Source organism: Sinocyclocheilus grahami, unplaced genomic scaffold (assembly GCF_001515645.1).
Source record: "Sinocyclocheilus grahami isolate Dianchi unplaced genomic scaffold, SAMN03320097.WGS_v1.1 scaffold58.1, whole genome shotgun sequence".
NCBI classification, from domain to species: domain Eukaryota; kingdom Metazoa; phylum Chordata; class Actinopteri; order Cypriniformes; family Cyprinidae; genus Sinocyclocheilus; species Sinocyclocheilus grahami.
This window is the reverse complement of record NW_015505237.1, coordinates 1,394,364-1,406,122: the sequence shown is the minus strand read 5'-3', so window position 1 is coordinate 1,406,122 and position 11,759 is coordinate 1,394,364. Positions and strand designations below refer to the sequence as shown.

Sequence of the window (11,759 nt, the reverse complement as noted above, 5' to 3'; positions counted from 1 at the left end):
TCAGGAAGAGAAAAAGGGAGAGCGAGCGAGAGAGAGAGAGAGAGAGAGAGAGAGAGAGAGGACATGAGGGATTGGCTGGAATGGGACTGAAAGAGGAATAAACACAATATTAGAGAGGATGAGTTATGTGGTGTGTGATGCATATGTACTGTTGGTTAGGTATATGAAATCTGATGATGCTGTAAAGATAATATCATGAACAGCGATAGTACAAATAGCCACTAAAACTACTGAAACAATATGTAAATATGAATTTAACAAACAATGTCGTCCACGCAGTTTCTCTTTACAAGAAAATAGTAGTAGTTTAGCAGTTTATAGTAGCAATTTAATCGTAAATTCTTATTCTTATAAAGTTTCAGAAAAACTACTTGTACTCCACATGAAACTATTTTAAACAGCATTTTGCCAATTCAATTAGTTCCTATTTGCTACAAATTCATTTTAGTGCTTAATATTAATTTAGAGCCTACGTGGTATTTTAAAACTAACTAGTGAGGGTAAACATTGACGAATGATAATAAACTAGTTATATAAACTTATAATGCATATCAATTTTAACCTGAAATCTAAAATAAAAATAATAATTCCATGGATATGAAACTAAAATTTGTGATACACTGATCTGATTTAACTGTAATGTATAAAGCATTATATAAATAAAACTGACTAATTTCCCATAAAACTAAACATACGTTTATGTCTATTTCATGTATGTGTATATAAGTCTATGCATGTACATATAAACTAAACCTGATACATAATGACTGACACTGAAACGGGAAGCACGCACCTTTGAGCTCTTCTTGCTTTGGGGTTTCTCATCAACATCGTCATCATCGCCTGCGTCCTCTTCATCGTCATCACTTTGCCCCTGACTCAGAGCAGCAAATATGTTGCCACCCTGACAGAAAGAGAAAGACAAAATATATATATATATATACACAGTGGGGAAAAAAAGTATTTAGTCAGCCACCAATTGTGCAAGTTCTCCCACTTAAAAAGATGAGAGAGGCCTGTAATTTTCATCATAGGTATACCTCAACTATGAGAGACAAAATGAGAAAAAAAAATCCAGAAAAGCACATTGTAGGATTTTTAAAGAATTTATTTGCAAATTATGGTGGAAAATAAGTATTGGGTCAATAACAAAATTTAATCTCAATACTTTGTTATATACCCTTTGTTGGCAATGACAGACGTCAAACGTTTTCTGTAAGTCTTCACAAGGTTGTCACCATGACTTTTTGAAATTGCACTGTTCTATACACTGTGCAGCAGGAGGAAAATGATTCTGTCCACAAAGTGCATCCCAGTGAAGAGAAGTACCGCATAGCATATCAAAGCAGCTCACTTTGTTTTTCTTTCCTCCTTTGACTGGAGCAACTACTGCAAAACAAAAATAAACCATGATGTTAAATATGTGGTGTGATGTGTGACATGCTGCCACAAACCAAGTTTATGACATTACCCTCTTCTTCATCTTCATCTTCATCACTGGGCTGCACTGACAGTTTCTTGAGGCGCTGCATGACCTCTGCATCATCATCATCATCCTCATCGTCTCCTGGTTTCCCTTTCCGCTTGTCTTTCTTTTTCTTCTGAGGCTAACAGCAAACGAAAAAGCAATCCAAAAACATACCATATTTGACTGTAATTAAATGTACTTTAAATGTAATTAAATATATGGTAACACTTTATTTTAAACGCATGTTAAATGTACTATTATAATAACAATAATTTATGCATAATTGCATGCGAGTAACCCTAAGCCAAACCCTAACCATATAGTAAGTACATGTAGTTAATTAATACTCAGTACTGAAATGTATAATTACACTGTAACAAGGACACCTTAAAATAAAGTGTAACCAAATATATTTTTACTTTATATAATATATTTATAAACATTGGAATTAATTCAGATAATGCACCTGTTTCCCTTGTGCCTCTTTCACTGGTGGCTCTTCTACTTTTTCTGGTTTAGTATCTGATGCCAGCTCCTCAAAAAACTGTCAAGATAAAGATCAAAATATAAAAATGCAGAAATATGCATAAAACAATTCTGATGTCAGTCAGAGGTATTGGTTTTGAAAATGTATTTATTATTATTTTTGCAATTGTGTTTGGTTCTGTTAGAGCTGGTGCAACTCAGGAAATATCATTAGACAAATATGAATTAAATATTAATAAGAGCAACTAAAAATTAAACATCATATAATGCTTAGATAAAAATAGTTTGGATTTTTTTACATTTGTACGAACTTGAATGAACTCTTGAGTTCAAGCATAATGCTTATAATGAAAGTTATAACAAACCACAGTCATGAATTAACACAAATAAAAACTTACACTCTTCTTCCCCCTCTTATCCTTCTTTCCTTTTTTGACATTTTTTTCTAAACAAAGAAAAATTATTATGTTAAGCACTTTTGTAGACAGAAATACACTCAAATGAACACGCGCTATTTGACAGCAGTATGACAATGCCACAGAAAGAATAGTTTGTGTATAGGTTTAAAACAACAGCTTTCTCAAAAAACCTAGTGAGCTGCCTACCGAGACAGCATTTTTTTGGGGGGAACGTTCCTGTGCTGCCAAAAAATGCTGTCTAGGTAGGCAGCTCACTAGGTTTTGAAACAACCGCTATATCAGCATTTAAAACTTGCACAGTTGAAACTAGGCCTGCCACGATAACATTGTTTTGTTGTGCGATATATTGCCCCAGAAATAATTGCGATAAGCGATATTATTGTCATTTTAAAGACCATTTTATGCCACTGAATATATAATCATAATGGAGCAGCATAATAATGCAAGAAGGCCTACACACTTTTAATTTAAGAATATTTAGATCATGGAAATGAAGTATCAAAATATTAGATACCTTAAAAAACTTGAATGAATAGTAAATAAACATTTTCTAACAAAAAGTGCAAAAAAGAAAAATGCACAAAGAACTTGTATGGAGATTTTTCCATCTACAGATATTTCCCAGACCTTCGTTTCTCTGTAAATTAAGGGTGCACACTATTGCTGAGAAACACAATCTCTACTCAGCAGTCAGATGTCTGCATGCACAAAGGCACAGATCCCTAAACAAGGCCATATCTGCAGATGAAACTTTGTTTGTAGAAGCATTTTTATAATTTGAGCTAGCACCTCATGACTACACGTTATGTAGGAGAAGCTGCAGAAGACACAGGCGCACGTGCAATGCACAAAACATGGTGACATTCATGTTTAAGTAAATATAATGGGCGATATATTGCATCACCAAAGATTATTGAGGTCATGTACATATATTGTGCGATAAGCCGATATATTGATTATTGCGACAGGCCTAATTGAAACGTGGATCAAAAAGCGAATATGGTCTTAAATTTGATCAAGAGATGCAATGAATGCACCACCACAAACTCGCTTCTGTCGTAAGCGAAGGGGATAAGCAAACAATATAATAAATCACAACCTCTGTCAAAAATCTATTAATAGCAGAGTTGTCATCATGTAAACTTGTTCAATAATCATATTCATGTCGTTCGTATGAACAGACTGTGGTGTAACGTTAATAGAAACGCATAATCTTGCCTGTTTGTGGCTCATCATCACCCTCCCACTCAGCGACATCTTTTGACTTCTTTGGCATTTTTCTACTAAACCTTTTCTGTCACAGGGAGTGAAAATACGGTATGTTAAATGAGACTCAGGGATGTCTCACAGTTGACAATGCTCACGAGCACACTGGAGCTCAGTCAGCTCACATCACATGCGGCCTATCCGCGCACTGCTACACACACTCAAACGCCGGGAGCTCTGTTCGCGACAGCGCCACACCCTCACTCAGGCCGCCCAAGGTATTGCACTGGCGCTGCCTGAAACGAGTGATTTCAAAGAAAAAGCCGTAGAACCTGTAGAAATAATATAATACAATATAATATAATATAATATAATATAATATAATATAATATAAATATATTGATATATACTAATATATATAAATTAAATAAAATTAAATGTGAGTCCTATCCATGGCTCTTTCATGACAATGTAGACCGTGTGTTTAAGACTTTTATTTTGAAAAGAGAAGGTCGCCTGGGTTGATAAGGGCGTGAGCGTCTTGCAGTATGTCGCGTTCGCCGCTGGATGCCGCTGTAACGGCCAGAGTCCGCTTCTAGAAGGCGATGCACGCATGCGCAGTTGCGCAGACTGGCGCTGGGCAAGGACATAAGGAGAGTGACATTTGTGTAACGTTAACAACAGATTCATATTCTTTCTAAATCACACAGAAATTAGCGTCAATCAGATTTGGATAGACTCTCGCATCTCTGCACAGTGAGCTGACGGTCCACAGCACTTCATCAGATTCAGGGTGGACAGGTATGCATCTCATGTTTACAAGCAGGACGGCTAGCAAATGACCGGCATGATGTATCGATATGAAGACTTCACAGACTAACTATTAAGTTATGTGTCCAACCTAATCACACAGGAAACCTATGATTCTTGATCGCTTTCAGCAGAAGCCCTGTCTTTTTTGAATCGTTCGCTTTGTTTCGGAATGAATTGGTAGTATCTGTTCGGTTGTCAGCTCAGAGTGAAAGTCTTGATTTGAAAAGTGTGACCAAAGCGTGATGTGCATCATGTGTCAGGCTGCGTCTGATCACTGTAAATACTGCTCTACTGTAAATATGACATAGTTGTCTAATCTAAGACGTGGATACGAGGCTTCATTTAATTCGAACGGATGATTAAGCAATGCATTACACACTTCCACCCTTTTTTAAATTATGTATTTATGAATTAAGGTCTTGTTAGCATTTTTGTGCATCCAGAAATGCAGCACGGCCATCATAGGTACCAAAATGCTATTTAAGTTGGTCATTTACTAGGGTTTTTTTTGACACTGTCAGCTTTTGCCCTTTTTCTGCCTCACATTTGTTGCTGCCACTCACTCTTTAGTGAGCTGCCTGCTCAGACAGCATTGTTGGACATCTAAATGTGTTGCACACATCTGTGATGGCCAAAATGCTGTCTAGGTTGGCAGCTCACTAGGTTTGACACCACATAGCTTGTGTACCTTTTCCTTCTGCCTTTGTCTGGCAGTAATGTGTTCATCTGTTTTATTACGTCTTAAATTGATTTTTCCGTACATTTCTGCCATATGTACATTAACTGAGTCACCACTGATAAGCTACCACTAAATATTGTAGAAACTTAATTTGCTGTAAAGTTGCTTTGCAATGATTTGTATCGTGTATCTTTAAAATAAACTTTTTTTCGAAGACTTGACTTAACGTAGATCATATGCTCCTGCAGCATTAGAGTTAATCTCTCACCTGAGATGTAAAAGTAATATTTAGTTAATGTAGTTTCGCCCATGTATCATCTTTTTATTTTGACATTTTACTGATCTGAATTTTTCGAAGACTTGACTTAACGTAGATCATATGCTCCTGCAGCATTAGAGTTAATCTCTCACCTGAGATGTAAAAGTAATATTTAGTTAATGTAGTTTCGTCCATGTATCATCTTTTTATTTTGACATTTTACTGATCTGAATTTTTTTTGTGTGTTCATTGTAATAGTTTTGCACTTATGACTAATAAGGTGTGCCTGTACACTGCCATTCAAAACTTTGTAGTCATTTGGAAAGAAATTATTATTTTTAATCAGCAAGAATGTATTAAAGGGATCAAAAGTGACAATAAAGACATTTATGATATTACAAAAGATTTATGTTTCAAATAAATGCTGTTCTTTTGAACTTTCTATTTATCAAGGATTCCTGAAACAATTAACAATCTATCACAGTTTCCACAAATAATATTAAGCAGCTCAACCGTTTTCAGCATTGATGATAAGAAATGTTTCTTCAGCAGCAAATCAGCATATTAAAATGATTTCTGAAGGATGTGACACTGAAGACTGGAGTAATGCATTCAGCTTTGAATCACGGGAATAAATTACATTTTAAAATCTATTACAATGGAAAACTGTTATTTGAAATGATAATATTTCACAGTATTACTGATTTAACTGTATTTTTGATCAAATAAATAAAAAGTTTAACTAGTAGAGCAATGTTAGCAATGGCATGAGTTAGATTCCTTGGAAACAAAAACTGATCACAAAATAAAGATAAAATGTAGACTTTGAATGCATTGTTGAGTTGCTTTGTTTAAAAATGTCTGCAAAATTCATAAATGTAATGAAGAAGATCTTGTTAGTGTGATTTAAATGTTAGGTTTTGAAGGACAGACGCTTCTTTGTGGATGAGTGAGTAATCCGAGGCAGCGGTGGATGGCAGAGTTCATGTTTGGTCCTCTTTGAGTAGCTTGAGGATGTCATCTTACTGAGACTCCATCGAGGTCACCTCAGCACCCTGACTTGAATGGCTGTGTGCAGAGGGGGTGTCTCTCTTTGGGTGGGGTGTGTCAGGAACCATGGCGGCAGGCAACCGATGACGAAACAGTGCTGGAATTTATGTCAGGTACACATTGTAACACTTTTTACCATGAAAATTTTATTTAAAAACAATTTTGAAAATAAGGGTTAAAGGGATAGTTCACCCAAAAATGAAAATTAGCCCATGATTTACTCACCCTCAAGCCATTCTAGGTGTATATGACTTTCTTCTTTCAGACGAATACAATCGGAGTAATATTAAAAAATGTCCTGGCTCTTCTAAGCTTTATAATGGCAGTGAATGGGGGTCGAGATTTTGAAGCCCAAACAAGTGCATCCATCCCTCATAAAAATGCCTACATCATCCACACGATGACTCATGAACACGTGTATGACACTCAGCGAAAGCTAGAGATTACGGTTTGTAAATTTTTAAATATAAATATTTTTCTTACACAAATGCATCAAGTTGCTTCAGGAGGCCTTTATTCAATTATTGGACTTCAAAATCTACCACCATTTACTGCCATTATAAAGCTTGGAAGAGCCAGGACTTTTTCTAAGATAACTGATTATTTTCTTCTGAAAGAAGAAAGTCATATACACTTAGGTTGGCTTAAGGGTCAGTAAATCATGGGGTAATTTTTATTTTTAGGTAACCTATCCCTTTAACATCTGTACACCCAAATATTTTCAAAGTGTAAAGAATATAAAATTTTTTACACAACTTTACAAATTATATTTAATTTAATTAATCAAAATCAAAAGCTTTGATCAATTAGACTTGTCTGATCTCTAATCAGATTCTGTCTGATTTGCAGACAACCGAATTTCACTTGAATGAAAACTGTAGGGCCCTGAGCAGTGCATCATGGGCCTTGGCTCCTCCGAACAGTCTGCGTTACCTGTCCATTAAGCAGCCATCCCTGTCCCATCCCTTCCACCACGCATGCCAGCTGAACAGAGCGGCCAGCCGGCTCCATCAAAGCTCGCTGGAGAGTCAAAGGCCTGCCCTTCCACTCCATTCTGGTCTTCTTCTACAAGAAAGACAAGAGCCACCTCTACAGGTGAGACATGCTGTGACCGGTCATCAAAACCTTGCTCTGTGCTCGTCTTTGTGTCTTCTTAATGATTTTTTTCTGTTCAGAACATATGATGCATTCTCCACCTTCTATGTTGGCTCTGATGGACGAATACACCGGCATAAAGTTGAAAAGGTGAGGTTTGCTTGCAACTAAATCCTTGTTTTCTATATAATTTTTTTTAATTAAATAGGAAAATAGTTTTCTTTCTTATTATTTTCCAAGAAAGTGTCAGTGAAAAGAAATTTCTGAATCATATTACACTCCTGTTTAAAAGTTTGGTGTCAGCATGTTGTTGTTTTTTATTAATAAAAACGTTCCCCTCATTAACTGGAACACTGATGGATATTTCAGAGTGCTTTCCCTCATTTTGAGCAGATAAAAGCTGAATTTTCCAGATTTATTTCAGTAAACCGATGGGGATTAGAAGTGAAAAGGGGGGGGGGACAGTTTTGTTTTAAAGCGCTGTGTGAAAAACCAGGAAAGAGATGTGAGTGAGGATGTGGAGATAATAGTAGCAGACCACATCTGCACAGTGTCTGTTGTCTTTTCATATTAATATAGTGAAATACAAAGAAAAAGAGAATAATCAGGAGGAACAGAACACAGCTAGAGGACAAAAAATTGATTTTGTCACAGATAATCTAATGTCACATTAAGATAGCAAGCTTTATATGATATTCCTGACAGATAAACAGTGTTGGGAAGGTTACTTTGGAAATGTAATAGGTTACAGCTTACAAGTTACCCTATTTAAAATGTAATAAGTAGTGTAACTATTTGAATTACTTTATTAATGTAACCAATTACATTTGATTACTTTTCTAAATTTCTAATGAATGTTTTCAACTGATCATCATTTACTCAACACTGATTACTGTCAGACTTTCAGAATCCTTCATCATTTGAATTAAGATTATAACTTATTTTTAAAGCACAGCCTCCACAAAATCAGACTTTAGCACCTCTTTTTACTTTGAGATCATTCTGAGGTTTTTTACAGATTCATAACCATAACAAGAAATACTCTAATAGCTATGATACTGTTTTTTTAAATCAAATCTTTGCATAGCTATGACAGGAAGCACATGCATCTAACAGTTCATCTTAAAAAAAAAAGCATATGCATAAACCCAATTAGCAAATAAAACAGTTATCGAATAAACGTGTCCTATTCTGTGTACTAAACTCCTGAAACATTGCCGTCTCATATTTTAGAGCAGTCACTGCAATTTGGGAAAGAAATCAATTAAATCTTTATGTGGGTGTGTGTGTGAAAATATTCAGATGTAACCCCCTTTTTAATCGTTAACATTTTCACAAGTAACTGTAACTGAGTAACATTTATTTTGTAATTAAATTACGTAATTCCTTTACATGTAACTAGTTACTCCCCTACAGATAAATATAGAGAATGCTGGAAAATGTACAGCTCTAATCAAACAGACAAATAAGGATCATTTCTAATGCAGCCTCATTATATGAAATTATTTGTTTAAAAGTGGAAGTTCCCTAAGTACCACCCTTAATTTAAAATATAGTAGACTTGTTTGTAAAAAGGAGATACTGAAGAGATACTGAAAGCTGAAAAAAATGTTTTACAGTCGCATAGAATCAGAAGATATGGAGCAAGATTTTACATTGAGATTTTACTGTGGTCAGAGCTACCCAAAAAAACAAGTTATCAGAAAAATTGTTAAGTCGAGTTAACCGGTATTATAACCTTTGACGCTTGTCTCTTAATTGCGGTATTTCTCAACCTTTTTGACTTGAAGGCCAACATAAAATTCAAATGATACTTATGACAAAGCTTCTTTTCAAACAGTTAACATAAATGGTATTAAATTAGTTCTGTGATTCCACAAGTTTCAAGAACTAATTATTAATTACTATTATTATATTAATTAATTATATTAAGAACTGTATTTCAATTAAAAACAATAGTTATTGAGCATTAGGAAATAAATATTTTCATAAAAAAAATGTATCACTTTAATTTAGAGTATGACTTTCATATATTAATAATAATGTATTAATTGAAGTACATTTAAAGGGATAGTTCCGCCCCGAAAATTAAAAATCTGTCATTATTTACTTTTTTTTCTCTCTAATGAACACAAAGATATTTTGAAGAATGTTGGTGCTGGTCCCGCTTACTTCCATAATATGGAAAAAATAAAATAATATCAGCAACTTTGGTTTCCAGCATTCTTCAAAATATCTTCTTTTACGTTCCACAAAAGAAAGACACTCATACAGGTTTGGAAAAGCCTGAGGGTGAGTAAATGACTGTTCCTTTTTGGGTGAGTTATCCCTTTAAGCCATCCTGCGGCCCCCTTGGACATCTGCTGAGGCTCTCTGATTGAAAAACAACATGTTATCGTGTCATCTCTGGTTTAATCTGAGTGTTTTATCTATGTTGGCAGGTTATGGAGGCTCGTCCTCCCTTGCTGCCCAAAGTGACCTCAATGCTGGCCGGGGCTCTGGTGGCGCTGGGCATTCAGGAGCACCGGCCCGCTCTCAACCTGCTCCCACTCCTGCTGTCTTCCCTCCGACAGACCCGAGCCTGAGCCGCAGATGCATTTGGTCACACCATTAAAAAGACTGAAAAAGATGCAGCGCTGTATTGTGTGGCTTGAGTGAATGAGTTATTGGAAACCATTTTTGGGGGGGGAAATCCAAAAACTGCTCTCACTTGAAACAATCTTCTTTGTGCGCTCTTTAATTTCCATTGTTCGAATATCACCAAACTGGTTTGAATCGTAACACATGAGGCCATCACTAACTAGGAGGTTAAAGGGATAGTTCACCCAAAAATGAAAATTGGATGTTTATCTGCTTACCCCCAGGGCACCCAAGATGTAGGTGACTTTGTTTCCTCAGTAGAACACAAACAAAGATATTTAACTCAAACCGTTGCAGTCTATCAGTCTAATAATGGAAGTGAATGGGAATCATGGCTTTGAGAGTCAAAAAAACATACACAAACAAAACCACATTAAACCCTGCGGCTCGTGACGATACATTGATGTGAAAAGACACGAAACGATCGGTCTGTGCAAGAAACTGAACAGTATTTATATCATTTTTTACCTCTGATCCACCGCAATGTCCAACTGTCCTGAGCGCGTTCTCGACAGCCGGCCCGTGAGGCGTCTTCTTCTTCTTGCTTTACGGCGGATCGCAGACTTATAAGTGCATTACCGCCACCTATCTCTCAAACGGACCATTGACACTATCTACAATCTCAATAAGGAGTGTAAATGGTCCATTTGAGAGATAGGTGGCCGGCTGTCGAGAACGCGCTCAGGACAGTTGGACATCGCGGTGGATCAGAGGTAAAAAATTATATAAATTCTGTTCAGTTTCTTGCACAGACCGATCGTTTTGTGTCTTTTAACATCAATGTATCGTCACGAGCCGCAGGGTTTAATTTGGTTTTGTTTGTGTATGTTTTTTTGACTCTCAAAGCCATGATTCCCATTCACTTCCATTATAAGACTGACAGACTGCAACGGTTTGAGTTAAATATCTTTGTTTGTGTTCTACTGAAGAAACAAAGTCACCTACATCTTGGGTGCCCTGGGGGTAAGCAGATAAACAGCCAATTTTCATTTTTGGGTGAACTATCCCTTTAACTAACACACAGCTGTTAACATACAGGTTTTGATGACCCAGTACGTTACAGGTAAATTCAATGCTATCTCTAAATACATTTAGGCAGCTCGGCTGTAAAACTGGCTTTTAAAGCACATGCCAGATAAAAGGTGAAGATGGTTCAGCACACATTCACAGTAAGGAATCGGCAGAGGAATTGGTCATGATATTTACGTCTTGATCAGCTTATTGTAATAATTATATATTTTTTGTATTTATATATTAATTGGAGTTTTCATCAGTTGCATTGGTTTAAACGTTATAGAGGAAGGTAGATGAAAACCAGCTGTTTCATTTACGTCTTTAGGGTTGCTGCCTTTTTGTTGACCTTTAAGGGAAAGTGATGCCAGGGACTGCCTTTGAGCATAGAGAGTTTAGTTTCCTGTCTGGACTTGTTCTTGTTTGCCCTTCCTTTCCATGCTTGAATTGTTTTCAGTGTGCAAGTCACATGGTAGAAGTTATCAGCCAGTATGGCTCCCTGCATAATTACATTGCCAAATCTGCTCTGGTCTTGCCATTGCCTCCATGTCAATTAAGCACTGTTATTTGAAAGACACATGCTTTCAAATTCTTTCCCATTGAAGTATATTCAAAAGTGTATTTGCATCTGCA

At 36.2% G+C, this 11,759-nt stretch overlaps 1 protein-coding gene across 1 annotated transcript in view; it reads right to left on the bottom strand.

Moving 5' to 3' along the window:
• The window catches only part of abcf1 (ATP-binding cassette, sub-family F (GCN20), member 1), an 18,559-nt gene extending 14,748 nt beyond the window's left edge, over positions 1-3,811 (bottom strand). The window contains exons 1-6 of the mRNA XM_016270906.1: positions 3,592-3,811; positions 2,353-2,399; positions 1,935-2,012; positions 1,472-1,607; positions 1,355-1,389; positions 794-904 (exon numbers count right to left, since the gene is read on the bottom strand). Of these exons, the coding sequence (XP_016126392.1) occupies positions 794-904; positions 1,355-1,389; positions 1,472-1,607; positions 1,935-2,012; positions 2,353-2,399; positions 3,592-3,649 (465 nt within the window). The 5' untranslated portion in view covers positions 3,650-3,811. The remainder of the gene's footprint in view (positions 1-793; positions 905-1,354; positions 1,390-1,471; positions 1,608-1,934; positions 2,013-2,352; positions 2,400-3,591) is intronic.
• Between the last annotated feature and the right edge of the window lie 7,948 nt (positions 3,812-11,759).